The sequence below is a fragment of the Thalassophryne amazonica genome, chromosome 10, assembly GCF_902500255.1.
Source record: "Thalassophryne amazonica chromosome 10, fThaAma1.1, whole genome shotgun sequence".
NCBI lineage: Eukaryota > Metazoa > Chordata > Actinopteri > Batrachoidiformes > Batrachoididae > Thalassophryne > Thalassophryne amazonica.
Genome location: NC_047112.1, coordinates 57,444,927 through 57,471,422, shown reverse-complemented (window position 1 = coordinate 57,471,422; position 26,496 = coordinate 57,444,927). Strand labels below are relative to the sequence as shown.

Below are 26,496 nucleotides of genomic sequence, written 5' to 3'. Positions count from 1 at the left end.
GACTCATTCTCTGTTTCAATGCATTTTAAAAGTGCATGCCTCAAGCTTTACGAGGGCTGTCCGTAAAGTATAGGTCCTTTTTATTTTTTTCTAAAACTATATGGATTTCATTCATATGTTTTTACGTCAGACATGCTTGAACCCTCGTGCGCATGCGTGAGTTTTTCCACGCCTGTCGGTGACGTCATTCGCCTGTGAGCACTCCTTGTGGGAGGAGTCGTCCAGCCCCTCGTCGGAATTCCTTTGTCTGAGAAGTTGCTGAGAGACTGGCGCTTTGTTTGATCAAACTTTTTTCTAAACCTGTGAGACACATCGAAGTGGACATGGTTCGAAAAATTAAGCTGGTCTTCAGTGAAAATTTTAACAGCTGATGAGAGATTTTGAGGTGATTCTGTCGCTTTAAGGACTTTTCACGGTGCGAGACGTCGCGCAGCGCTCTCAGGCGGCGTCATCAGCCTGTTTCAAGCTTAAAACCTCCACATTTCAGGCTTTATTGATCCAGGACGTCGTGAGAGAACAGAGAAGTTTCAGAAGAAGTCGGTTTCAGCATTTTATCCGGATATTCCACTGTTAAAGGAGATTTTTTTAATGAAAGACGTGCAGGCGGATTACAGCGTCGGCTCGCAGCCGCCGCGACGCTCCGCCACAGGAAAAACACCTCTGTTGGAAGCCTTGAGGACAAGTTGGAACATCTCCAGCTGATAAACAATTTCTCATATACTCACTCCACTGAAAGCCATCAAAAGCCGCCTGGATTTTACAAATGGTTATCAACACGGAGGTGTTTTTCCTGTGCCGCCGCGTCGGCTGCGTCCCGACGCGCGGGCCCGTCCGCACGTCTTTCATTAAAAAAATCTCCTTTAACAGTGGAATATCCGGATAAAATGCTGAAACCGACTTCTTCTGAAACTTCTCTGTTCTCTCACGACGTCCTGGATCAATAGAGCCTGAAATGTGGAGGTTTTAAGCTTGAAACAGGCTGATGACGCTGCCTGAGAGCGCAGCGCGACGTCTCGCACCGTGAAAAGTCCTTAAAGCGACAGAATCACCTCAAAATCTCTCATCAGCCGTTAAAATTTTCACTGAAAACCAGCTTAATTTTTCGAACCATGTCCACTTCGATGTGTCTCACAGGTTTAGAAAAAATTTTGATCAAACAAAGCGCCAGTCTCACAGCAACTTCTCAGACAAAGGAATTCCGACGAGGGGCTGGACGACTCCTCCCACAAGGAGTGCTCACAGGCGAATGACGTCACCGACAGGCATGGAAAAACTCACGCATGCGCACGAGGGTGCAAGCATGTCTGACGTAAAAACATATGAATGAAATCCATATAGTTTTTGAAAAAAATAAAAAGGACCTATACTTTACGGACAGCCCTCGTATATGAGTTTTTAAATTATGTTAATAGGACTACTATAACATGAATTATGATTGATAAACACACAAGTAAGGTTAGACCTTACTTGTGTGAAGTGCAATGAGGCACCTCTGTTGTGATTTGGCACTATACGAGGTCTGTTAGAAAAGTATCGACAGCCAGGTGGAAACCATTCGGATGATTCAGACGGCTTTCGGTGACCTTTCAGTCGTGTGACTATCCGAGAAATTGTGGAAGAGGTGGGCATGTCACAGCATGTCCTTTAAGACTTCAACACAAAGGCGCTTTTGCTCTGCCGTCGGCAGCTTCGTGACGAAGCCATCGGCATGATTTTCACCGCCAATCTTTTCATGGTCAAATCTTCTGTCACAGTGGAATGTGCCGAAAAAGTACTGATGTCCTTCTGCAGTTTCTCGGACAGTCACACCACGGCCCCGCATCACCACAGCGTTCACTTTGTAAATGATCTGGTCATTTCAGCATGTTGATGGCCGACCGGAGCGTGGCTCGCTCTCCACCGTTGTGCGGCCGTCTTTAAACCGGTTGTACCACCCCTTAATCTGTGTGATGCCCAGAGGATCGTTACCGAAAGCCGTCTGACTCATCCGAATGGTTTCCACCTGGCTGTTGCCCAGTTTCTGGCAAAATTTGATGCGGCGCTGCTCCAGTCGTTCCGTCTTTTTCCTTGGAATGAAAAAATGGCGAGCGCACGACACACACCTCACACAAAGGCTGCTTACCAGTCGATGCAATCGACAGGCGTGAAAAAGTTCACGCATGCGCACGAAGGTTCAAGGTTTGCTCATGCAAGCACACGTGATTCAAATCCATCAGGTTTTTGCAAAAAATAAAAAGGTCCGATACTTTTCTAACAGACCTTGTATAAATGAAAATTAATTGAAATTGATGAAAATAATTTCCGCAATGTTTTTTCTTAATTTTATGGTCATATTTGGTCTGCGTATTTGCAGAAAGTCGCAGTAAACAGTCTCTCATTTCTTTATTCAACTGCTCTGGGCTCGCCCAGGAGAGCAGAGAAAAAAGAAAGTATGCCTTCCGCTCTATCATTGGTGGAACAACACGACAAAAGCCAATCAGGATCATCAACCCATGTGGGGTGGTCTCTGAGGTCTTTCTGGACAAGATGCCACAAAAGCAGACAAACTAACACTGCCTCCTGCTAGACAGAAGCAGGAATGGCAAAATGAGATCATTCCAGTGCCCAAAAATACATGTTTAACAAGTCAGAGAATCAGGTGTTCAAAATTAATCATATCTGTTTTTGTTTTTTTGTTGTTTTATTTTTGTCTGTTTTAGTCAGTTTAGCTTTGCAAAGGGACTATATGACCCATTCAGAAACACTTCCATTGTAACTTTTTAGAGCTGGGCGATTTGGCCTAAAAATAAAATCTCCGATCTTTTTCAGAAAAAATGTGACTTTCGATTTTCTCCTTTTTTTTTTTTTCTTTTTTTTTTAACAAGTTTTGCTTTTATTTTAAAACTTATCAAAAGTAACCCCTACTTACCTCCTGGAATTGAAGCTCCAAATGTTCTTTTGCAAACGAGGTAAAAGCTGACTGAGTCCAAGTCAGGTTTGACAACAACTGTGGAGGCATCGCGCGCGTTTGAACGCGGAGGATTGTAGATATCCCTCTGCTCAGTGCTTTGCAGCAGAGGTGGGGAGACCTGCTGTCGCTCTGAGTCACCAAACGCCAGAAAAGGATGCCGCTCTGAGTCACCAAACGCCAGAAAAGGAATTTGTATACCTGCACAGCAAGCGGATCACTTTATGTCAACAGTGGTCTGCAATGCCATCTTTGCTGGTCAGCAGTGCGCACCCTGGTCGCTCCTGGTCCGCCCTGGTCTGCAATTAGCACGACTGGCTTTTTAGCAAGAGTTTGTTTGTTGTAGCCCTCCTCTTGTTTCCCTCCCGCATGGCTGGATGCCTCTGTTTTAGATGCTGGAATAAGTTTGCGGCTGCGTTTTGTTGTAATGGGCTTTAGACAAACTTTACAGCGTGCAGTCACTTGTTCCACGTCTGTCGCAGCAAAAACTCATCCGTTAGCGGTAGCCATGTTGTTCTTGTGTGAAGGAAACAGCATGGGGGGGGGGGTACGGAAGGTCTTGGGGACAAAAAGGTGCACCGTAGCAAGAAGAGAAAAAAAATTTTTTTTTTAATCGTCCGCAACAAAAAAACTCAGATTAATTGATAAAATTGATATATCGCCCAGGCCTAATAACTTTTACACTTAGGTTTATCAGGGCTGTGAAAACTACAGATCCATGAAATTCTGCGAATTTCATCATGCGTGGGGTGGGGGGGTTGTTAGTGTTTACTCTGCATTTTGATAGTCACTGAGGTTTTTAAAATGTCTAACGCAAAGTGTTGTTTTTTACAACATTGTGCAAGTTTTATAAGACCGCGGCGGTCCGTGGACACTGATCAGATACAAGTCAGTGTCCTCAGCTCCGTGGAGGTTTGAGGAGAAAAAAGCCTGGCTGTTGCAACAGTTGTCGTAAAGTGGGACTGATTGGTTGCTGCAGCAACGCTTATGCTAAACGTAGCATGTGGACATCGCAAACCTTTAGAGCTCTAACATTTTTAAGAGAAGAATTGTGCAGCATGCCTGTGTCACGGACTGACGTCGGACAGAGAGAAGATGGCGAGAAAGACTGTTTGGAAAAAGTCTGATAAAGACAAGAATCTGTGGAATTGTCGCTGGCTTCATGAACACATTTGAAAGATGAAACGGGAAAAGTGAACTGTGCTCATTAAACACGGTAAGAATTTTTCTTTCTGGAAATAAACATTATGCTGTTCAAACAGGATTTTAGAAAAACATTGTGACTTTTTTCATTATCTAGACTTTCTTTCATTGGAAAAAAGACTGACTTTGAATGGATTTACATGAATTTACACAAGAATGTAAATGAGTTTTTATTAATGTAGACTTTCATGGGAAAAAGACACTGGCTTTGAGTGGATTCACAGGAATTTACACAAGAATATGTGACTTTTTACTATAAGGTATGTTATTGATATTTTACCACAATTTTCAAATATTCTACAAGCTTTAGCTGTGGTTGTTGAAATGCTGTAACAGTCTTTTCAGTCTTCATGAATTTCATGTAGTTTAATTGTTCTGAGTTAATGCATAATTTGGTTTACAATGAAAAGGAAACTCATTCCAGGTCCTACTTCCATGTAATATTCTATTATTTCAATGTGATCATTGACAGTTCAAATGAAAGGTTGAATAGATTCTTTAAATATGCACTAATTGAGTTTTTTTTTTTTTTTTTTTCCAGGAGATGCTGAAAATGTATCATTAGATAAAAAATGAATTTGGTTTCTGGGATCCCACGGGGGCTCGAGACCCTGGCTCCTTCGGGCCTATACCCTCTGAAAATTTTCCTCAGATTTCACAATTTTCATTTCACAGCCCTGGTTTATATCGTGATATATACCGTTACCATGAAGGGATTCAGTTTATATCATCATATGAATTTAAAGTCTTATCGCCCAGCCCTAAGGTCATGGGTTCGATTCCCACCTGTGGCTTTTCTGTGTCGAGTTTACATGTTCTTTCCGGGTGCTCCGACTTCCTCCCACATCCAAAGACATGCGGGTTAGGTGGATTGGAAATGTTAAATTGTCCATAGGTGTGCGTGCGGGTGTGAATGTGTTTCTTTGTCTATATGTGGCCCTGCAACAGACAGGCACCCAGTCCAGGGCCCTGCCTTGCGCTCTATGACCGCTGGGATAGGCTCCAGCCCCCACAACCCTTAATTGGACTAAGCGGTTGAAGATGAGTGTGTTATAAACTGTATTTTTAAATCTTCCACTTAACTGTTTAGTGTTGCTTTTGTAACTTACTTTTTAAATGGAACTATTTGTTGTCCATCTTAAATGTGCTATTTTTTCATTAAAATATTACATGATTACTTTGTAATTTTATTTGTGAATCAATTTTTTAATTTGTAAATAGGTATATTAATCTTTTAATTATTATTATTAATGAAAGGTTTTAATATTTCTGAGTTGCTGCACTGCTGTTGAAATATTGTCCTCTGTTTATTTATTTCATTTAGTGCAAAGTACAGCCTTATCATAGTTTGATTTTTAACACCATCACACAAAACATTGTGCACTAATGGACATTTGAGTCTGTTATAAATATTGTCAAACAGATTCTTTAATTCTTAATGTGATGTACAGACTCTTGGTTGCATATTAGACTGAGTGCTAATACAAGCATCACTATAAATAAACAAATTATTATTGTTCCAGTATCCTGCCGGCTATCACAAAGAGAAAGAAAACAAAAATGCAGTTGAAGAAGAGACTGAAACACCCAACAAAGCAAAGAGGAAGAGAAATTCTCAGAGCAGTGGTAAGTTTTTAAATTATTTTTCTTCTATTAAAGTACTGGCAATATTTTATTAAGACAATTTTTAAAAAAATCTCCAGAGTTGTGTATTTATTTGGTTGATGTCAAGAATCATTAGTGGATTAAAACAGACACAACAGGAAGGAGAGATCATACTGGAGCTCTGGGAGCAAGTTGCAGTGTTGTTAAAAAGGGGGGGGGGGGAGTTTGTACGTCTTTGAGAAACACCTCAAACTTCTGGATAAATTACAAGATTCAAGATTATTAATAAAATGCTAAGTTCACACATTTCCCTGGGTGTGGCGAACCAAAGACAACCATTTAGGTCAGCGCCCTCTGCGTCGCTGCAAACCCTCTCCAGGCCTCTCTTGTAGCCCGATGTGCGCCTTCCAAAAAAAATCAACTCTACATGTTGAAACAATGGAAATCACAAGGGCTGTGATTGGTCACTTTTCCGGTTTCACTCCTTCCTCTCCCATCATTTTAAAGGTTTTTGCAGTGCACACGGCGATTATATTTTGATCTGGATCAAATAGTAACAAGAAGACAGAGGACGGGAATGAGAGGAACAGTAGTAGCCAGTAAACCAGTAGTAATCAGTATGTCTGGTATTTGTAATTTTTTTTTTTCTACTTCTGATGTTCTGTGTGCTGCTATACAATGCTGCTGGAATTTCAATTTCCTTGAGGGAGTCTTCCCAACAGATTTTTCATCAGCATCAGATGCTCAAAGCACTTTACAATAATGCCTCACATTCACCCCACTGTCAAGGCACTCACTACACACCGGGAGCAACTAGGGGATTAAGGACCTTGACCAAGGGCCCTCCAAGTCATGCTGGGATTTGAACCAAGGATCCTCTGGTCTCAAGTCCAACAGTTTAACCACTAGACCATCACCTCCCCTATATAAAGTAGTGGAGCTTGTTGAGGGACAAATTAGTCTGGGGACCCCCACCAGGAACCATATACTGTATATATACCAGAAAAAGAAAAGAAAGTCCTGTCTTGTTCTCTACATCACACCCCCTACTGTTCCAACGGTAAATTGCATTCCAACACCCACCAGTGTGACGGAACGTCATGCCCACGTCAATGCCGTTAAATGGCCACGGAGTTACGAATTTGCAGAAGCATAAATTGGGCTTTTTTACTGACTGAGAAAAAACAGTGATTTGACCAAATGAAATGTAAGCCTTTTTAGTAATACCCAGCACTTCTTTAAAGCAGGCATAAAGTTTTGTTTCAGACGAAGTTTAAATGAGGCAGGCCCCTATTCAAGGTCAGGATTTAATTGCGGAAATACAGCAGTCATTTGATAGTGTTTCTCCTCATCTGCCAGAAACACCAAAGACCACATCAGCCAACACTCCCAAGAAAATGAAAATGGAGATTTATCAGCTTAACCAGGAGCAGAAAGCCCTCATCAAGGACGATAAACTCAACAAGAAGCTGTGGGATGAAGCCATGGATTCCCTGTCACTTGGACCGGTGAGAACAGCTGTATATTTGAACTCTGCTGCCGCTGTCACAGACCAAATGGTCCCCTTGCCTACACTGTGCATGCCTCATTTTGGAGCATTGGCAATGACTTACAGATTGTTGCCTTGTTTCTGCTTAAAACTGATTTTACGATTTAAGAGGTTTTACTTGTGGAAATGATTGTTGTACAAAAGCTTCAGATTTCTGTCGCTGAGATAGATGGTGATTGGAGTGCAGTTTTAAGCAGAAATGAGACGATAATCTGTGAATTGCTGCTGACGCTCCGAAATGACGCACATGCAGTGTAGGCAGGGGTGACCGATTTTTAGGGGAGACCGTTCAGTCGGCGACATCAGGTTTCTTTGGATTTGGTCTGAGGCATCGAACTTTGTTTATTAAATAAATAATTGCAGACATATTGTGATGGATTTTGACAATGAAACTGCACAAACTACTAAAAATGTAAAAGATGTTGTGTAATATATTAATATAGGAGGCAACTTAATCCATTGAGACTTAATTTCTGTAAACTTTCTCAATTACTCACACAAACAGGCAGTATGTCTTGATCAGTTGTTCACATTTCTACTAATCATGCACACAGCAACTTCTCTGTTACTTCACCTGTCCATGGTCGAATTGAACAGAGGACTACTTTGTTATATTAAAACTAATTGAAGCGCCAAGGCACACGTGCATGCTGACAAGCTGTAGCTGTCATTGCACATCTGTATAAGAAAATCCTTTAATTCTTAAGCTGTATATTTTTTTTTATCGCATATATATCTGGTGTGGTTTCCCAGTGTATAGTCAAACACTGAGGTACTGTAGATAATGTGCAATATGGTGGTATACATGGACCACATAAAGATGTCTGAATTCCACCTAAAAATAACTGTTTCAAACAAGTATAGGTTTAAAAAAATACAAATTAAAATAAAAACTACTTAACTTCTGTTTACAACATTTATTTATTTTTCCCTAGAAATTCTTGAACAAAGTTGAAGAAATCTTCCTCTGCATCTGCTGCCAAGAAGTGGTCTATCAGCCAATCACCACAGAGTGTCAACACAATGTCTGCAGGGTAAGAAATGTCCTTAAAGGGCATATATCACTCCAGTCTATACTGTTTTAAAAAAATTCTATACTAGTTTATAAATCGTTACTTCCAACTTTTTAACTTATGCGACTCCTGCTAAAACTGAGAAAAGTAAAATAAGGCAGAATGCGTCTGAAAAATGCACAACAGATTGACAGCCATTTTGATCCATAATAATGATGTAATGTCAGGCACTGACTATTACCTGTCTGAAAGTCACTCCACCTGTGTCCATGACTGGAAAAAATAGAATGCGTGGTTAGATCCATATTTTGAAGAGCATTCTCATGCTGTGCTCTGCTTCACTTCTGCAGTCTGTCCCAGAGGCACTCAAAACAAATGAATGAAAATAAAAACTCCCACTTTCCTCCTCAAAATATTCTTTTTGGAAAATCTGTTCGCCTAATAGACATCACTAATCATGTGACTGCATCCTAAAACACACATTTTAACCATTGTGTCCAGGGCTGTGAAAACTCCACGGATCTGCGGAATTCCGCGGATTTCATCATGGGGAGGAGGGGGTGATGGTGTTAGTATTATACTCTGTAATTGTGATTGCCACTGAGTTTTTAAAATGCCTATCGCAAAGTGTTTCCTTGTTTTATAACATCGTGCAAGCTTTATAAGTCCACGGACACTGATCTGTGTTACAGATACAAATTGTGTCCTCGGATCTGCTTCACGGAGGAAAAATGCCACTCAAAGCCTGGCTGTTGCGACAGTTGTTGTAAAGCGGGACTAGTTGGTTGCTACGGCGACGCTGTGTAGCTTCTGCAAGATGCTTAAGCCAAATGTAGCATGTGGACATCGCAAACTTTTAGAGCGCTCAAGTTTTTAAAGAAGAATTTTGCAGCGTGTCTGTGTCACGGAGTGACAGAGCAGAGATGGCGAGAAAGACTGTTTGAAAAAGTTTCTGTGAAGGCTCTGTTGTCCAGGTGGTTTCCATAGTAGAGAAGCTTGAATCTTAGACTGGACTGGGTTGCTTGATGCGAGGACGTTTCACTTCTAATCGCAGAAGCTTCCTCAGCTAAAATTCTTGCTCTGGTAGTGTGACTCCTGTCTTGACTCTTGTAGAGAAGAATAACAAGCCAGCAAAAGCTGGAGTTTTAAACCTAACCAGACCCCTCCTACCGAGAGGCAGACTGCTAATGGATAGTGACTAACAATTGCTCTAATTAGCACCTATTGTGCCTAGTTAGCACCCTCCTAATGACAGGGCAGCTGTCCCTCCTAACGATGGGACTGATGCCTCTCCTGATGATGTGAATGACTCATTACCATAAACAAAAGACTGAAACTGCTTTGACCTGAGTACCCCATTGTAAACAGAGGACAAAGCGTGTCTCAGACCCCCTCCCCGGTTAAGGCTGAGTTTCAACTGTTTCACATACAAAGCTTCCTTCACTCCACTCTCAAACCATTTCTTTTTTTAATAATTGACATTTGCTGGTAATGTTTAGTCAATCATCAGACAAGACTTTTTTTTTTCTATTTGTTTAAAAAACAAAAGTCACACTTTAGGCTATTACCCCAAAATATATCATTAATACACGGCAATGTGTTTCTGCTAAAATGCATTTACAGTCAATTCCTTCAAAGCCCAAGCTGGATTTTTACAGTGTTAGATTTAACTATTTATAAATATTCATTGCGTGAATGTCTTAGTTGCTTCAAAACTGCTTAGTTTTTAAAGAATAGAAAATTCACATTAAACAAATGTACATTTGAACATAAAAACAATTCTGTTTTGTATAAAAAGTAGTTACATTTTGTGCAGCTATTGCTTGAAATGATTTATCACTTAGTGGATTTAAGCTTGCCAATACGTTGCGAAATATGAATAGGACCACCATATAAATAGTATGATTTGAGAGAAAATTTATATTTTGCAAATAGATACTTTTTTTTAACAAAAACATTGAAAAATAGTTATAACTGTAAACAGCAGTGTATAGGTAATATGAATGTACAGCTAATGATTGTTGATACGAGTATGTGCAGTTAATAGAACATAGGCCAAACTGTAAATGTGCACGTATAGCTCATGAAAACTAAGATTGACACAGATCTTTTGGTAGCGACATACCCTCACCCCAAATGTATATATATTTGCAGAGATGGGGTTTATGATGATTTCCTGAAGTAATTGACCCATAAACTGAAAGAAAATATACATAATGTATGATATTCACATTTTGCAAGACCTCGGTTGATGTTATGTGGGATATTTTATTCATGGTTTGCAGTAAAATTATTAACTGTTCACGGATATTCATGGTTTGCATAAATTTTCATTAGCGGTGTGCGGATAATTCACGATTTACAGCAGATTCACGTTTTGGGGATCAACAGAACTCAAATAACTAGATACATCACCTCTTTCCTATGAAAAGACCAGTCCGGCCTCTTGCGGTTTGGATCTGTCAGTCCTACAATCCCATGCGATGTCGCTCGTACCTCAGACAGAAAGAAAAATAGCAGAATCAGTCAGCTGGAAAAAACTAAACCTAAGGTATATTTCATCAGCAGTAAGTCGATAGGAAAACTGAGAAATTACTAAGGTGATTGCCAGCTGCTAGCCCTAAGCTTCCCTAACAGACCCAGAATTTAGATAAACGTTGAGGCTGAGACCTGTTCCATTGCAAATAAAATGACTTTAAAGGGATAGAAAGCATAATACCATACTATGCCAGTAAGCTAGCCATACAGGAGGGAGAACAAATGTGTTTTAAGTCTAGACTTGAATGTCTGTACAGAATCTGTTTTATTAATGCAGGGAGATCATTCTACAAAACAGGCGCATAAGAGAAGGCTCTGTGGCCTGCAGATTTTTTTATTTTTTTTTTATTCACCCTAGAGACACAAAGTAGTCCTGCGCCCTGAGAACGCAGAGCCTGGGCCGTACGTAGGGTTTGATTAGGTCAGCTAAGTAGGGAGGTGCAACTCTGTGAATTTTATAGGTTAATAGCAGAACCTTAAAATCTGACATCACAGAGACAGAAAGCCAATGAAGAAAGTCAAAATGGGTGTAATAAGGTTGAACTTTCTATTTTCAAAAGTTGTGCAGCAGCATTTTGAACCAATTGGAGACCCCTAATGCTGGACTGCAGTAAAGCAGGAAAGAGAGTTGCAGTAGTCCAATCTAGAGGAAACAAATGCATGGGTCGGGGTTTCTGCATCAGCCATAGACAGGATGGGACGAATCTTTGCTGTGTTTCACAGGTGGAAAAAAGCAGTCCTCATAATATCTCTAATGTGTAAGTCAAAGGACAATGTGGGGTCAAAAATCACCCCAAGGTTCCTCACCTTGTCAGTATGATGTATGACACACGAGCCTAGGTTAAGCATTAACTGATCAAACTGATGCCGATGTCTCACTGGATCAAGAACCATCAATTCAGTCTTGTCCGAGTTTAAAAGTAAGAAATTGCTAAACATCAAGGTTTTTACTGACGCCAGGCAATCCTCTAAGGACTTTATGTGTGTGAGATTACCAGCAGTTATCGGCATGTACAACTGACTGTCAGCATAGCAATGAAAGGTAATTCAAAAAGTAATGAAGGGTAATAATTTGGCAGCACAATGGCTTAGTGGTTAGCACTGTTGCCTCACAGCAAGAAGGTCATGGGTTTGATTCCCACCTGTGGCCTTTCTGTGTGAAGTTTGCTTGTTCTCCCTGTGTTTGTGTGGGTTTCCTCTGGGTCTGCCGGTTTCCTCCCACATTTAAAGACATGCAGGTTAGGTGAATTGGAAACTTTATAATTGTCCAGGTCTCCCTTGTAAAAGAGGTCTTGATCTCAATGGGACTAGCCAGGTTAAATTAAATTAAAAATCCCAAAACACTGCAATATGTGCCATGGGGTGCTATATAAAGTGAGAAAAGCAGGGGGCCTAAGACGGATTCCTGTGGGACCCCATATCTCATGTCACCAAGGTTAGAGGTAGTACTGTTATGCAAGACACAGTGAGAACGGCTGATTAGGTATGATGGACATTCCCAGTAATCCAAAAATGATTCTCCAACCTATCTAGTAGAATACGGTGATCCGCTGTATCAAACACAGTGCTAAGATCTAACAGCACCAGAACCATAGTGGTGTCTGAATCCATTACAAGCAGAATGTCATTTACCACTTTAGTGAGAGCTCTCTGTGGAATGACATGTTCTAAATGCAGACTGCAGTGGCTCAAAGAGATTCTCAGTAAGGTGGCCCACAAGCTGCTATGGAACCACTTTCCAGAATTTTAGAACAAAATGATAGATTTGCTTTCGGCCTATAATTTTTCAGTACACTAGGGTCGCGGTTAGATTTTTTTTAAGTTATGGTTTAATCACTGCAGATTTGTAACATTTAGGAACAGAGCCCGAGGTTATTGACAGATTAATAATTTCCAACACAATAGGCCCAAGAGTGGGCTACAGGTCCTTAAGCAGTTTTGTTGGTATAGGATCAAATAAGCAGGTCGTACTTTTATAAGCTCCATCAGCACATCCAGTGAGGTATTCTCAGATTCAATAAATCTAGGCAATATAGCAGCCTCGATAACAGGTAGTAGTGGCTGGATTAAGGCATGCTGGGATATATTTAACCTAATGTCATCTATTTTCTTTTCAGAGTAATCTAAGAAATCTTGGGCCATAAAAGGAGAGCAACTTACAGGTGGTTGTCCATGAATAAGTGTTGCCACCGTGTCGAACAAGAACTTTGAATTATGCTTGTTTTTGTTGATCAAATCAGAGTAATAGGCCCACTTTGTAGCTAGCAGTGGATGCTTTTAGTCTAGAATGGCATCGCGCCATGCAAGGTGTCATACTTCTATTTTTGAATGACATCATTTTCATTCTAAACCTGTAGCTTTATGCTTTAGGTCACGTAAGTAATCATTGGACCACAGTGAATGTGTTTTGGGGTGGGCGTGTTTTTAATGTGGGTGGAGCGATCACATAAATTGTGGTTGTGAGTGCTGAGTTTAAACTGTCCACAAGACTGTCTACTTAAATGGTCATTTTCCAGAAGTGACGCTAAGATCTCAAATGCTCAAATAACATGAGCTTTCCCTTTTTCTTGCCTGGATTATGGATTCTGGATTCTGTACACTTTTGGAAGCTGCATTTAGTTGACTTGATACATCTTGATGGCAGAGCCAAAACACCTGTGTGTAAATTATTTCAAATAGTCATTTGTACTGATGGATTGATGTAAGCTTTCTTTTCCTTTGCTCTAGGAATGCCTTCAGCGGTCCTTCAAAGCAGAAGTGTACACCTGCCCAGCTTGCAGGCACGATCTGGGCAAAAACTACTCCATGACCATCAATAAATCCTTGCAAGCTGTTCTAAACCAGTTTTTCCCTGGCTACAGCAACGGCCGATGATCGAGTCTGCCACCTACCTGTCTCAAGGAAGAAATGCAAGTTAACTGTAAGGGGAATTTTCAGTACGAGAAGTAAAGATTTGATTTCTTTTAATATATTTTAATTATTATAAAATTGGGGGGGGGGTCAACTTGAATAAAACTACCATTCTCTTTAAATCTGCATATTGTGTAGTTACTGATAAAGTGGAAATTCCTTTTGTAGCTGCCTGTGCCATTACTCTGTTAATACTTTTAATCCTGACTTTGCTGCCAGCATTTTTTCCCCTCAACAGAACAAACACACCGTTAATGTTCAAAGTTCCCGTGGTGTAATTTTTAACCTGATGTTGAAATGTAGCTCTCCTTAAGGCTATAAGTCAGAATTGCATAAGACATTTAGCTAAATGATTATTATTATTTTTATTAATTGTTCTTATTTTGAAGGTTTTTAAAACCTGATGATGCATTTGAGAGTTTGATTACACTTTGTCAGTTTTGGAGTCTGCTAATATGGCTTCTGTGAGCGGCATATTTCTGCTCTCACAGTGCTGATTTTAAAATCCCCTGCAGATTTGTTTGCATTTTGTTATTAGCAGTTTACAGTTTGTCTTCTGACTGAGCAACAGTTAAACTTTGGCAGATCCAAAATCTGTCTGTTGTTTGTCCTGATGGTCAGACTTAATTTTCTGTGATGTAAGAAGTAACTTTGCTTGTTTTTCCTTCTTCTTCTTTTGGGTGCCTGCTTATCAGCAGTCTAGTTGTAAGTGTCTTGTTGAGAATAGTGTCATCAAATTTGAGGTGGATTTTTTTTTTTTTTTTTTCCCCCTGTAATGCAGTTTGTGTTGGCGCTCAAATCTTTTTCCGTACATTAATTTAAGAATTGTATATGAACTTTCTGAGAGTTAGTTTGATTTTTAAATTGATGCAATGTTGCTTTATCAAGTAACCTCAAATTATCTCTTCTCTGAAAGTCTTCATGCTGGTAAATCCCATAGAAGCAAGAGAATAATATAGAATTGACATATAACTCTTTAGCAACGCATCCCTGACATTTAAACTGGCTGCATTTGCCGCTCATTTTTTCATCTCTTCTGTGTTCAATCTCTTCTGAGCCGTTGTGCCATCTGCAAGACTGTTCAGTCCAGTTTATCACCTGTGCTCACTTGTGCCATATGATGCCAAAATAGGAAAATGTACTGTTGAAACATTAAGTTCTGCACACCATCTCTGAAATCAGGCATTGAATTTGCATTTATTTGCCTTTTTGACCGTTTTCCTTAATTCAGTGTTGAATTTTAATAGCTCTGTGTGTGTGATAATGTCCAGCCACAAGCCGGCACTTTTGAGTTATGGGGAACGAGTTTGATTGGCTGAGAAATGTATATTTTCTGAAATTGTATAATTTTTTTTTTTTTTGTCCATTTTATAGCTTTGATGAGCAGTTTTAGAAATGCTTATATGTGCAAGATTTGTCACTGTTGTTCAATAAAACATTAATTTTGGGGTACTTGTGTAGATTTTTTTTAAGCAAATATGCTTTAATTGATCATGAACTTGAACCACACAACTGATTTTAGTTTAACTGTTGGTGAAAGTTTAACATGTTCACACTTTAGGACAGAATGTTGCAAATTAATTTGGTTTTGCCTTTTTCATCAGTAAATCACTACTAGTGATCTCAGCTGTGGTTTAAGACCAGTTTTTACACCTTTTGGCAGGTGATCTGTTGCTGTGTCTTAAGAGGTTGAACATGGTGAGAAATTATTTTGTCAAGCTAGGTGGATGCCTGTGCCTACGTAACACCTGCTATTACAATCCTAGCCTGAAAGTGTAGCACTTTGGCAAGAAAGCTGTTTCTTGGGGAAATGTTTCTGAGCATTAAAAGAAACGTCCTACAACCCCAATTCCAATGAAGTTGGGATGTTGTGTAAAATGTAAATTAAAAACAGAATACAATGATTTGCAAATCCTCTTCAACCTATAGTCAATTGAATACACCACAAAGACAAGATATTTAATGTTCAAACTGATTTTTTTTTTGTTTGTTTGTTTGTTTTTGTGCAAATATTTGCTCATTTTGAAATGGATGCCTGCAACACATTTCAAAAAAGTTGGGACAGGGCAACAAAAGATTGGGAAAGTTGATGAATGCTCAAAGAACACCTAACTGGAAACAGGCGAGTGTCATGATTGGGTATACAAGGAGCATCCCCAAAAGGCTCAGCCATTCACAAGCAAAGATGGGGTGAGGATTACCACTTTGTGAACAACTGCATGAAAAAATAGTCAAACAGTTTAAGAACAATGTTTCTCAACGTTCAATTGCAAAGAATTTGGCGACTCCAGGGATACAGGCCATAATATAATCAGAAGACTCAAAGAATCTTGAGAACTTTCTACACGTAAGCAACAAGGCCAAAAACCAACATTAAATACCCGTGACCTTCGATTCCTCAGGCGGCACTGTATTAAAAACACTGTGTAAAGGATCTTACCACGTGGGCTCAGGAACACTTCAGAAAATCGTCAACACAGTTCATCGCTACATCTACAAGTGCAAGTTAAAACTACCATGCAAAGTGAAAGCCATACATCAACAACATCCAGAAACGCCGCCACCTTCTCTGGGCCCAAGCTCAGAAAGTAGCAGATGCTAACTGGAAAAGTGTGCTGTGGTCTGATGAGTCCACATTTCAAAACTGTTTTTGGAAGTCATTAATGTGCCCTCTGGACAAAAGAGGAAAAAGACCATCCAGATTGTCAGTGCAAAGTTCAAAAGCCAGCATCTGTGATGGTATGGGGGTGTGTTAGTTACTTACGCATCTGTGATGGCACCATCTATGCTGAAAGGTACATCCAGGTTTTGGAGCAACACATGCTGCCATCCAAGCAACGACTTTTTCAGGGACGTCCCTGCTTATTTCAGCAAGACAATGCCAAGCCACATTCTGCATGTGTTACAACAGCGTGGCTTCGTAGTAAAAGAGTGCGGGTACTAGACTAAAGAATTCCACCTACAAAGCTTCAACAATTAGTGTCCTCAGTTCCAAAACACTTACATTAGTGTTCAGAATAATAGTAGTGCTATGTGACTAAAAAGATTAATCCAGGTTTTGAGTATATTTCTTATTGTTACATGGGAAACAAGGTACCAGTAGATTCTCACAAATCCAACAAGACCAAGCATTCATGATATGCACACTCTTAAGGCTATGAAATTGGGCTATTAGTAAAAAAAAAAAAGTAGAAAAGAGGGTGTTCACAATAATAGTAGCATCTGCTGTTGACACTACAAACTCAAAACTATTATGTTCAAACTGCTTTTTTAGCAATCCTGTGAATCACTAGTATTTAGTTGTATAACCACAGTTTTTCATGATTTCTTCACATCTGCGAGGCATGGAGTCAACCAACTTGTGGCACCTTTCAGCTGTTATTCCACTCCAACATTCTTTAACAACATTCCACAATTCATTCACATTTTGTTGGTTTGGAACCAAGATTTTGCTCATTTACTAGTGTGCTTGGGGTCATTGTCTTATTGAAACACCCATTTCAAGGGCATGTCCTCTTCAGCATAAGGCATGACCTCTTCAAGTATTTTGACATATCCAAACTGATCCATGATACCTGGTATGCGATATACATGCCCAACACCATAGTAGGAGAAACATGCCCATATCATGAAGCTTGCACCACCATGCTTCACTGTCTTCACTGTGAACTGTGGCTTGAATTCAGAGTTTGGGGGTTGTCTCACAAACTGTCTGCGGCCCTTGGACCCAAAAAGAACAATTTTACTCTCATCAGTCCACAAAATATTCCTCCATTTCTCTTCAGGCCAGTTGATGTTTTCTTTGGCAAATTGTAACCTCTTCTGCACGTCTTTTATTTAACAGAGGGACTTTGCGGGGGATTCTTGCAAATAAATTAGCTTCACACAGGTGTCTTCTGTCACAGCACTTACAGGTAACTCCAGACTGTCTTTGATCATCCTGGAGCTGATCAATGGGTGAGCCTTTGCCGTTCTGGTTATTCTTCTATCCATTTTGATGGTTGTTTTCCATTATCTTCCACGCGTCTGTTTTTTTTTTTTTTTTCCATTTTAAAGCATTGGAGATCATTGTAGATGAACAGCCTATAATTTTTTGCACCTGCGTATAAGTTTTCCCCTCTCCAATCAACTTTTTAGTCAAACTACGCTGTTCTTCTGAACAATGTCTTGAATGTCCCATTTTCCTCAGGCTTTCAAAGAGAAAAGCATGTTCAACAGGTGCTGGCTTCATCCTTAAATAGGGGACACCTGATTCACACCTGTTTGTTCCACAAAATTGATGAACTCACTGACTGAATACCACACTACTATTATTGTGAACACCCTCAGTTTGAACTTTAAATATGTAGTTTTTGTGGTGTATTCAATTGAATATAGGTTGAAGAGGATTTGCAAATCATTGTATTCTGTTTTTATTTACATTTTACACTTTACACAATGTCCCAACTTCACTGGAATTGGGGTTGTACATAGGCATATTGCTTACTGCCAGACTCCATAGCATCAGAAACAGAATCGCTTTTATTTGCCAAGTATCCACAGAATACAAGGACTCTGACGTCAAGTGGATGAGAGCCGATGACTTGGATGACAGGTCACTCTGACGCAAGTTACTTACCTGGTCAAGACTGGTGCCCATTTACAGCTGGGTGGACTGAAATGATGTCAAAGTGTATTCTTTAAGGACACTGATAGGTAGTGTGAGTGGGACATGAACCCAGCTCTACATATTCACAGACAAGCTCCTTATACACTGAGCTACCTGTTCTACCAAGAGCATTAAAAGAAAAAAGTTAATTAACAAAAGCAGTTTCATCATTTTGGATTTTGAGGTCATTTAATGCAATTTCTTAAGTTGCTTTTAAGTTTTGAAAGTGGATTGCTCCATCCAGAATATTTCAGGAAAGGGGTAGGCAGTAAATCCTCTCCTCTGGTTATATCTGTCAACCAATCTGCCAGTCACACCGGTAACATGCGGTTTGTAAAAGGCAGAAAATTCTGGAAATGGACTCTGATCATGATTATAATTGCACAGGATGTACAGATGTGTGCAAACCTGTTGTATGGATTCTAAATTCAAATTTCCAGATTTTTCTAATGCATTTTAGAAATTAAACCATTAAAAAAAGTCATCTGCAGCCTTTTTACAAATCCAGAAGCAGGTAGTGCCCTTACAGAAGTGGTCATTTGTTTTGGAAGTGCAAAATGTTTTGTCCACCTTGTTTTGTCCACCATGTTTTTTTGTCTAGTCTTGCAGACTGCAGGCATGTGCACTCCTACTCCAGCCTGGATCACTTTAATAAGATCACCTTTCTTTTAATAGTATAAATTAAACTTGCAATCAATGGTTAATTACACGGTTCACATAAATCAAATGTGTTAATTTAATCAGATATGAAGCATAAATGCGGTTTGCCAATTTTTTTTGACAACAATCATGAAACCTGTTTAACATAACCGAGTGAAAACCCAGCTAAACTGCCAATGCAGCGGCCACTGTGATGTTTAAATATTTGCAAAGAACACAGAAAACAGTGGTCAAAATGTTCGTTTTTAATGAGGACAGGATAATTTCCGGCCATTAGTGAGGGAACAGCCTGTCTACGTGCGTGGCGTGCACAGCCATTAACCCATTATGTGCGGGCAGTCAGACAGGAGAAGTAGCAAAAGCGTTTGTGATTGGTCAAGTTACACGTCTATAATCGTGTAAACCAATGGTTTCGGTGGATTGTAGGCCAAACAGCCAATCAGGTCGCTCTGCTGAAGTGGGCGTGAAGGCCGACGAAGAGCGGCTAACTAATGCTAGAAGATAATCGATCCAGTGCGATTTTTACGCGACGAATATCAACAGACTGAGCAAAAAACACGGAAAAGACGAAGATTCGCTGCAGGAGGTAATGATTTTATTAAAGGGAGTCAATTATATTAAATTAAGAGTGGCAAATGATCGTTTTTATTTAATGTCCTGTTATGGCCGTCGTCGCGGTGTTTTGTTTTTTTCGTTAATGCAGATCTGAAAGTAGCTAGCTTGTAGCTACTAATCGTTGGCTAACGAATACAATTGGCGAATTGTGGGTGTTTTAGGTTTTGATGTTGGCCGAATATTTAGAGTTTGGTGTACACTGAATTGATATGTGTTCGAAGTTTCGTGTCTTACACGTTTTCAAAGCCCTTCCAAAGGTATCTTGTCCGCTGTCATCTGGGACTAAATGCTAACGGCTAGCTGCGCAGAGCTATTATCGCCTCTGAAATCGAGCAGTGTCTGTGTGCCTCCTCACTGAGCCAGAAATCTAAATTAACTTCAGGGTGTCACCGTGTTATTATGCGTAGGCTGTGGAAGTCTAATTAGCAGGAAGACATTCTTGTAAATAAAGAGCTGGCTTGGTTGCTGAAGCAAGTTTCGGGCCAAGTTGCAGTTAAATGGCTCTTTGTAGGCCCCTTTCTGTTATTGTTTAACAGCTGTGGGGTCATGTGGCTTCTAGTGTATAATTCAACAATGAGTAACTGCTTCACGTTTCTGTTGCTGATGTATATTTTTACGTGAAATAATTTTCATTGCTAATGTTCTGAAACTGGTCGGCGATCACCATTTTGGGAAGTACCAAAGTAGCTGTAAGTGGATCAGTTACAAAGTACGGAAGTCTCTTTAGAGGTTCTTGACGTGGGACACATGTTGGTTTCTGTCAAAGGTGATCTGTTTGTTCTCCAACATACTTACTGTCAGCTTCCACGAATGTTATTTATGTAGTTACAGACTCACAGCTTTCACTTTTAAATTTTCTCATCTGGGCTTTTTGTGCTTTAAGCAAATGACGTGCTTTGTTGTTTCAGGCCAACTTCATTTGCCTGCCCTGCCCCCTGGTAGCAACATACAATGCACATAAGTAAATAAATCGTGCACCATTGATGTGGCTCTAGAAACCTGTGTAAAAGGAGGGACATGCATGCAGTGGTTTAGGAATCCACTGAATACATTGCAACGACAGGTGCAAAAAAGGCTCATTTTCAGATAAGCTAGCCCTGAAACTTAAATCAGGATGAATTGACAGAATTATATTTTATCTGCTGTGATGGAATAGAAGGGATCACTGTTGTCATTTACTTCCGTATATGCCTGTGAGTAATATATACCCTTTTATGTTAAACCGCCCTGTTACGGTCTTCTGAAACAGTTGGTAGATGTATTTTATAACTTATAAATGGGGCTGATGCTAACGCGTTAGTATGTCTATGGCGTTTTCAATGTTAAAGTCAGCATTAAGCTGTTGGCATCTGAGCATGTTTTTGTGCATTTGTTTTCTGTAAAATAATTAATGGCTCAGCGTTTGTCGTAAAATAGTCAGATGTATTAAAATTGTAATATTTTAAAATTTATTTTTATTTGTATATTAATAATAGCAACAACAACAGCAGTAATAATAGCAATAAATAATAACTCTTCAGAAGCGGCAAGTCCGCTTCTTAACTCCTCTCAAAGCCATTAAAATATGTCAGTCGTGACTGTGAGTCACTTTTGCGCAGATTAAAGTCGCTAAGTGGGACTCTTGTCTTGTTGCAGTCAAGAAACGAGAGACATCCTCCATTCCGTTGGCACAGCCCCAACACTGTGCGGCTCTCTGCTGAGACACGGTCCGGTCAGAATTAATAACTTCAAAACGAATTGCCACTTTAAATAAAGTGACACCTTTTTCCAAACGCTCTAATACAGAAAATAAACTACAATTGACTAAAACGTTTTTTTTTCTTTCCAAAATGATATGTCCTGCATTCTTTATGAATTAAACTGATGCTGACGTGCAGCACAGCCAGCTGCAAGAGTTCAGCTCAGAGGTATGGAAAGACATTCATGCCAGTGTCTGAAAGGAAATGCTTTTGACAAAATCTACAGACTTTGTTTATTTCTGTTTATGTTCGGAGATCAAGGAGACACCATGTAGAGTTTATTTAGGTCCAGAGTTTAAGGATCCAGTGAACAATTTCATATTTATTTACTTTAAGACTCAATAAAATGTTGTTGACATAGAAAACCTGTAAAGTCTACTTTTAGTACACAGAAAATTCACAAGCGGTATTGATAAGGAATCGGATCGATAAGCGGAATCGATAATGGTATCGATAAAATCTTATCAATACCCATCCCTAACCACGCTCCATGCTTGAAATGTATGTTGTCAATGCGTGGAGCGTGGGTTCGGCCGTTTCCGTCACCGATCTTCGGCAATGTTCGTTAGCATCTTTAAATGCGCGGGAAGCTGCAGGAAACGAAGAGGAACAAGACGCAAATCTAACAAAATGCTTTGAAATTCGAATTGAAATATGTTTACACCATAACCACCCAAACTCAGACAACAACCAGGAAGATTTTTGCAAAAGGAATTGGCCAGAAGAGGAAGCTTAGTGATGATGAGTTAAGGGAGAGAGACAGGCTATATGAAAGAAACAAGAGGAAGAGAGGTTTTGTCCTGACCTGGCCACAGAAATAGCCGTGGCTTGGTCATGACCAAGAGAAGAATGAGGTTTTCTGCCAAATCTGCAGGACCTATCTGTCGTATGCTGACAAGTTCGTAATATATATGCTTGGTCCTGGGAGACCCTGGCTGTTTTGAAGCTAGTTTAAAAGTCTAACCAGCTTGCCTTTGTGGAAACCCCATGGTGACAATATTAGCAAAGAAGCCAAGCATAATTTTTTATTTTTAGATCTATAACTCCAATCCAGACAAGGCATACTTTTTAGTTTTGATATGGACCTCTATCTGTATTTTACATTTCTGACTGAGTTAGCCAACTCTGAGGGTTGCTAAAAAAAATGCCCTCTGAATTTTATGGGAGTCACTTTACTTTTTACACTTGAGAATGCCCTCTGATAAATTCTATTTTTTTTTTTACTTCATGGGCCATAGACTATTATGTTTTTTTTTCTGGATTTGTTTATATTATCTAGGCAGTTTTATTTGCGGGATTTCAGGGTGGAATATCATGAGCTCTCGCGCGCAAAACCATGGGCCAGTGCTCCTACACTTTGTTTGTCCGTTTGTCTGCAAAATCGCTCTTTTGCGCACGTCGAACTGTTCAAATGAATGAACCGAAAATCAGATCGTTGTTAGTTTGCAGCCCTCATAATGACTTCAGCTTATTGCTTAAAAGTGGAGCTGCACAGAGAAACCAAAGGAAAAAAAATGCAGAAGGGGACGTTTGTTTTTAATGTGATGAGTTCGAACACAGGGTGAGCTCACGTCATCCCATCTCCCACCTGAACTGGACACAATTCTGAGCCAAACCACATCCGATCCGATCCTTGAGACTAAATGCTTGCAAAGTGAAAATTGTTCAAACGGATTGTCATCTATTTGGATATAATGTGTGTTTTTTATGCACAGCGCTGCTCTGTCGGCGTGTGATGGATCACGAGTGTGCACAGTCAGTGGCTGCAAAACAGTTTTCTGCCTACCGGTGTGGCCCCGCCCAGCGCGTGACATCCTCGCGATACCTTCTATGCAGTGGTATGAATAAAACTATCACTTCATTCTATTATCAAGTAAACTGTCTATGGCATAGAGGTTAGAGAGACAGACTTTTGATCAGATCCTTGGTTTAATTCCCTGATAGGCAGGAACAGGCACCACTGAGCAAGGCCATGATCCCTAAATTGCTCAAGGTGTGCAGTTGAGTACATTGTATGGTGTCATTGTAAAGTTTGTTGCGCATATGGGTCAGGAAAATGCAAATGCAGGTAAGATTAAAAAATGCAAACAAACTTTATTACATTTTGTAACAATAAGGTTGTTAAGATCTTGAGAGAACTCTCTGCTTTTATCCATCATGAGATTTTTTTTTTTTTTGTGGCACCTTTTTATAGGCCATCAGTTGGATGGAACTAACTGATATTAATTTGCACTGACAAGGGGAAGGGTTGCTTTGTAATTACTGAGCTGGTGTCTTGGCTTTTCATGCCTTTTTTTGCATCTCCCTTTTTTCAGGTGTCAATTCTGTCATTTCACAATTTCATGTCAGTAGCACCTTCAGAAATATATGAGGTCTGTTCAGAAAGTATCGGACCTTTTTATTTTTTTCAAAAACCATATGGATTTGAATCACGTGTGATTGCATCAGCCAAGCTTGAACCTTCGTGCGCATACGTGAGTTTTTTCACGCCTGTCGGTTGCGTCATTCGCCTGTGAGCAGGCTTTGTGTGAGCAGTGGTCCACCCCTCTCGTTGGATTTTTATTGCGAATAAATGTCTGAACGATTTGGAGCTTTGCTGCATCAAATTTTTCCAGAAACTGTGAGAGACCTCTAGCTGGACACCATTCGAAAAATTTAGATGGCTTTCAGCGACGATTTTATGGGATTACACAGATTAAGGAGTGCTCCAGCCGGTTTAAAGACCGCCCACAGCGTCTGAGAGCGCTCCGAGCGCCGATCGACAAGCTCAAACCACCAGATCATTTCCAACGTGAAGGCTTTGTTGATCCGGGACATCGTCTAACTTTCACAAAAAAGGCAGAAGGCGTGGACATCAGCACTTTTTCGGCACATTCTACTGTTACAGGAGTTTTTTTTTCATGGAAAGAGAAGTGGAGGATTGCGCCACCATGCCGCTCATGGCGCGGGACAAAACCACCTCCGTGTTGGTCTCACAGGACGGCTTTCAGGTGGCTTTCAGACGGCTTCCGGTTGCTTGTGCATGAGCTGGACATGCCCCAACATGTCCTGTGAGGCTTCATCACGGCGGTGCTTTGCGCCATGTGGCTCCGTCGCGACGCGCGGAGTTCCTCCGCACGTCTGTCTCAATGTGCCGAAAAAGTGCTGATGTCCACGTCTTCCGCAATTCCTGTGCTAGTCAGACGACATACCGGATCAAGACAGCGTCCAATTTAGAAATGCACGGCACATTCCACTGTTACAGGAGTTTTTGTCATGGAAAGAGGAGCGGAGGAACTCCGCGCATCGCTGCGGAGCCGCATGGCGCAAAGCAACGCTCATGCACAACTTCTCGGATACTCACGACTGAAAAGCAACCGGAAGCCGTCTGAGCCATCTGAAAGCCGTCCTGTGAGACCAACACGGAGGTGGATTTGTCCCGCGGCATGGTGGCGCAATCCTCCGCTTCTTTCCATGAAAAAAAACTCCTGTAACAGTAGAATGTGCTGATGTCCACGCCTTCTGCCTTTTTTGTGAAAGTTAGACGACGTCCCGGATCAACAAAGCCTTCACGTTGGAAATGATCTGGCTTTTTGAGTGGGGTTTGAGCTTGTCGATCGGCGCTCGGAGCACGCAGCGCTCTGACGCTGTGGGCGGTCTTTAAACCGGCTGGAGCACTCCTTAATCTGTGTAATCCCCATAAAATCGTCGCTGAAAGCCATCTGAATTTTCCGAATGGTGTCCACCTGGAGGTCTCTCACAGTTTCTGGAAAAATTTGATGCAGCAAAGCTCCAAATCGTTGACATTTATTCGCAATAAAAATCCGACGAGAGGGGTGGACCAGTGCTCACTCAAAGCCTGTTCATGGGCGAATGACGCAACCGACAGGCGTGAAAAAACTCACGCATGCGCATGAAGGTTCGAGCTTGGCTGATGCAGTCACACGATTCAAATCCATATGGTTTTTGCAAAAAATAAAAAGGTCCGATACTTTTTGGACAGACCTCATATTTACTGAGGAAAATGGTGATGTGTTCAATACTTATTTTACCTTACTTATTTTATTTCTCTAATCCTAACTGACCTTTTTTTTTTTTTTTTTTTTTTTAAGCAAGAACCCCAAACAGACCCAGTTATGACCTAGTTTAGACATTGTTTTTTTTTTTAAAAAAGATACTGCTACACATCCCACTTTAGTAATGCAGAAAAGTCAAATTAAGTAAATATTTTTCTTTCATAAAGTCCATTTATTGCAGAGTTGAAGTAAAACTTGGGCAGAGAGCAATATTGAGTCAACGTTTTGGTTATTAAAACTATTATGGTGGTTGTTGATGACGATATACCAGTAAGTTTCATCGGCTTCTTCCTTGTTTTCACTCAGGGTCGCCGCAGCAGATCCGAGGTGGATCTGTATCTTAATTTGGCACAAGTTTTATGCTGGATGCCATTCCCAGGGGTCGAAATACATTTTTTAACCTACTTGCACTGGTTCTAGTAACAAAAAAATTACTTGCACACCCAAAAGTTACTTTCACACCAGGCCCACTTCGAGTTGCTTCCTGTTGCATCATGATGACGCAGGAATTTCTGCTGGAGCAGCAGGAGCAGCTGCTGCAGTCAGCATTTTTTTTCTGTGCTCTTTTTTTGAGTGTGTAGTTTTACTGCATTGTGTACACGGTATGAAAACAATGCTGCGTGATTTATACTGCGGGAGCAATGGAACACAGCAGGAATCATAAATTGGCATCTGGTAATGTTGTCTTGTGAGTGTGTGGCTTCCAGTCATGCTGAGTACCGTCCTGTTGCTCTGACTTGCGCTGAAACCACTTAATTCTGCATCGAGTACAGGACGCAAACAAAAATTAAACGTGTTTAATTTTCGGCATCCGATTTGCTTCGTCCTTTGCGCCTCTCGTTCTGTTGTGGCACCGAGCTGCATCGTCTCTGCACTGAGTTGCTTCCATGCAGTGTCGTCATAACGACACGACACAACTGGGAGCAGCCCTGTTGTGAAATGGGCTGTAGCAACTTAAAGCAGGTCCGGTGTGGTTATGACAGAGTTTGAGGGAAGAGCAGTAGCAGCGGCAGA

At 40.5% G+C, this 26,496-nt stretch overlaps 2 protein-coding genes across 2 annotated transcripts in view; both read left to right on the top strand.

Moving 5' to 3' along the window:
- Positions 1-15,217, top strand: part of uhrf1 (ubiquitin-like with PHD and ring finger domains 1) — a 50,498-nt gene extending 35,281 nt beyond the window's left edge. The window contains exons 14-17 of the mRNA XM_034180029.1: positions 5,674-5,776; positions 7,115-7,263; positions 8,240-8,338; positions 13,583-15,217. Coding sequence (XP_034035920.1) covers positions 5,674-5,776; positions 7,115-7,263; positions 8,240-8,338; positions 13,583-13,729 — 498 coding nt within the window. The 3' untranslated portion in view covers positions 13,730-15,217. The remainder of the gene's footprint in view (positions 1-5,673; positions 5,777-7,114; positions 7,264-8,239; positions 8,339-13,582) is intronic.
- Positions 15,218-19,513: 4,296 nt separating this feature from the next.
- kdm4b (lysine (K)-specific demethylase 4B) overlaps positions 19,514-26,496 on the top strand; it is a 169,569-nt gene continuing 162,586 nt past the window's right edge. The window contains 1 exon segment of the mRNA XM_034179170.1: positions 19,514-19,659. The gene's annotated coding sequence lies outside the window, so the exon portion shown is untranslated.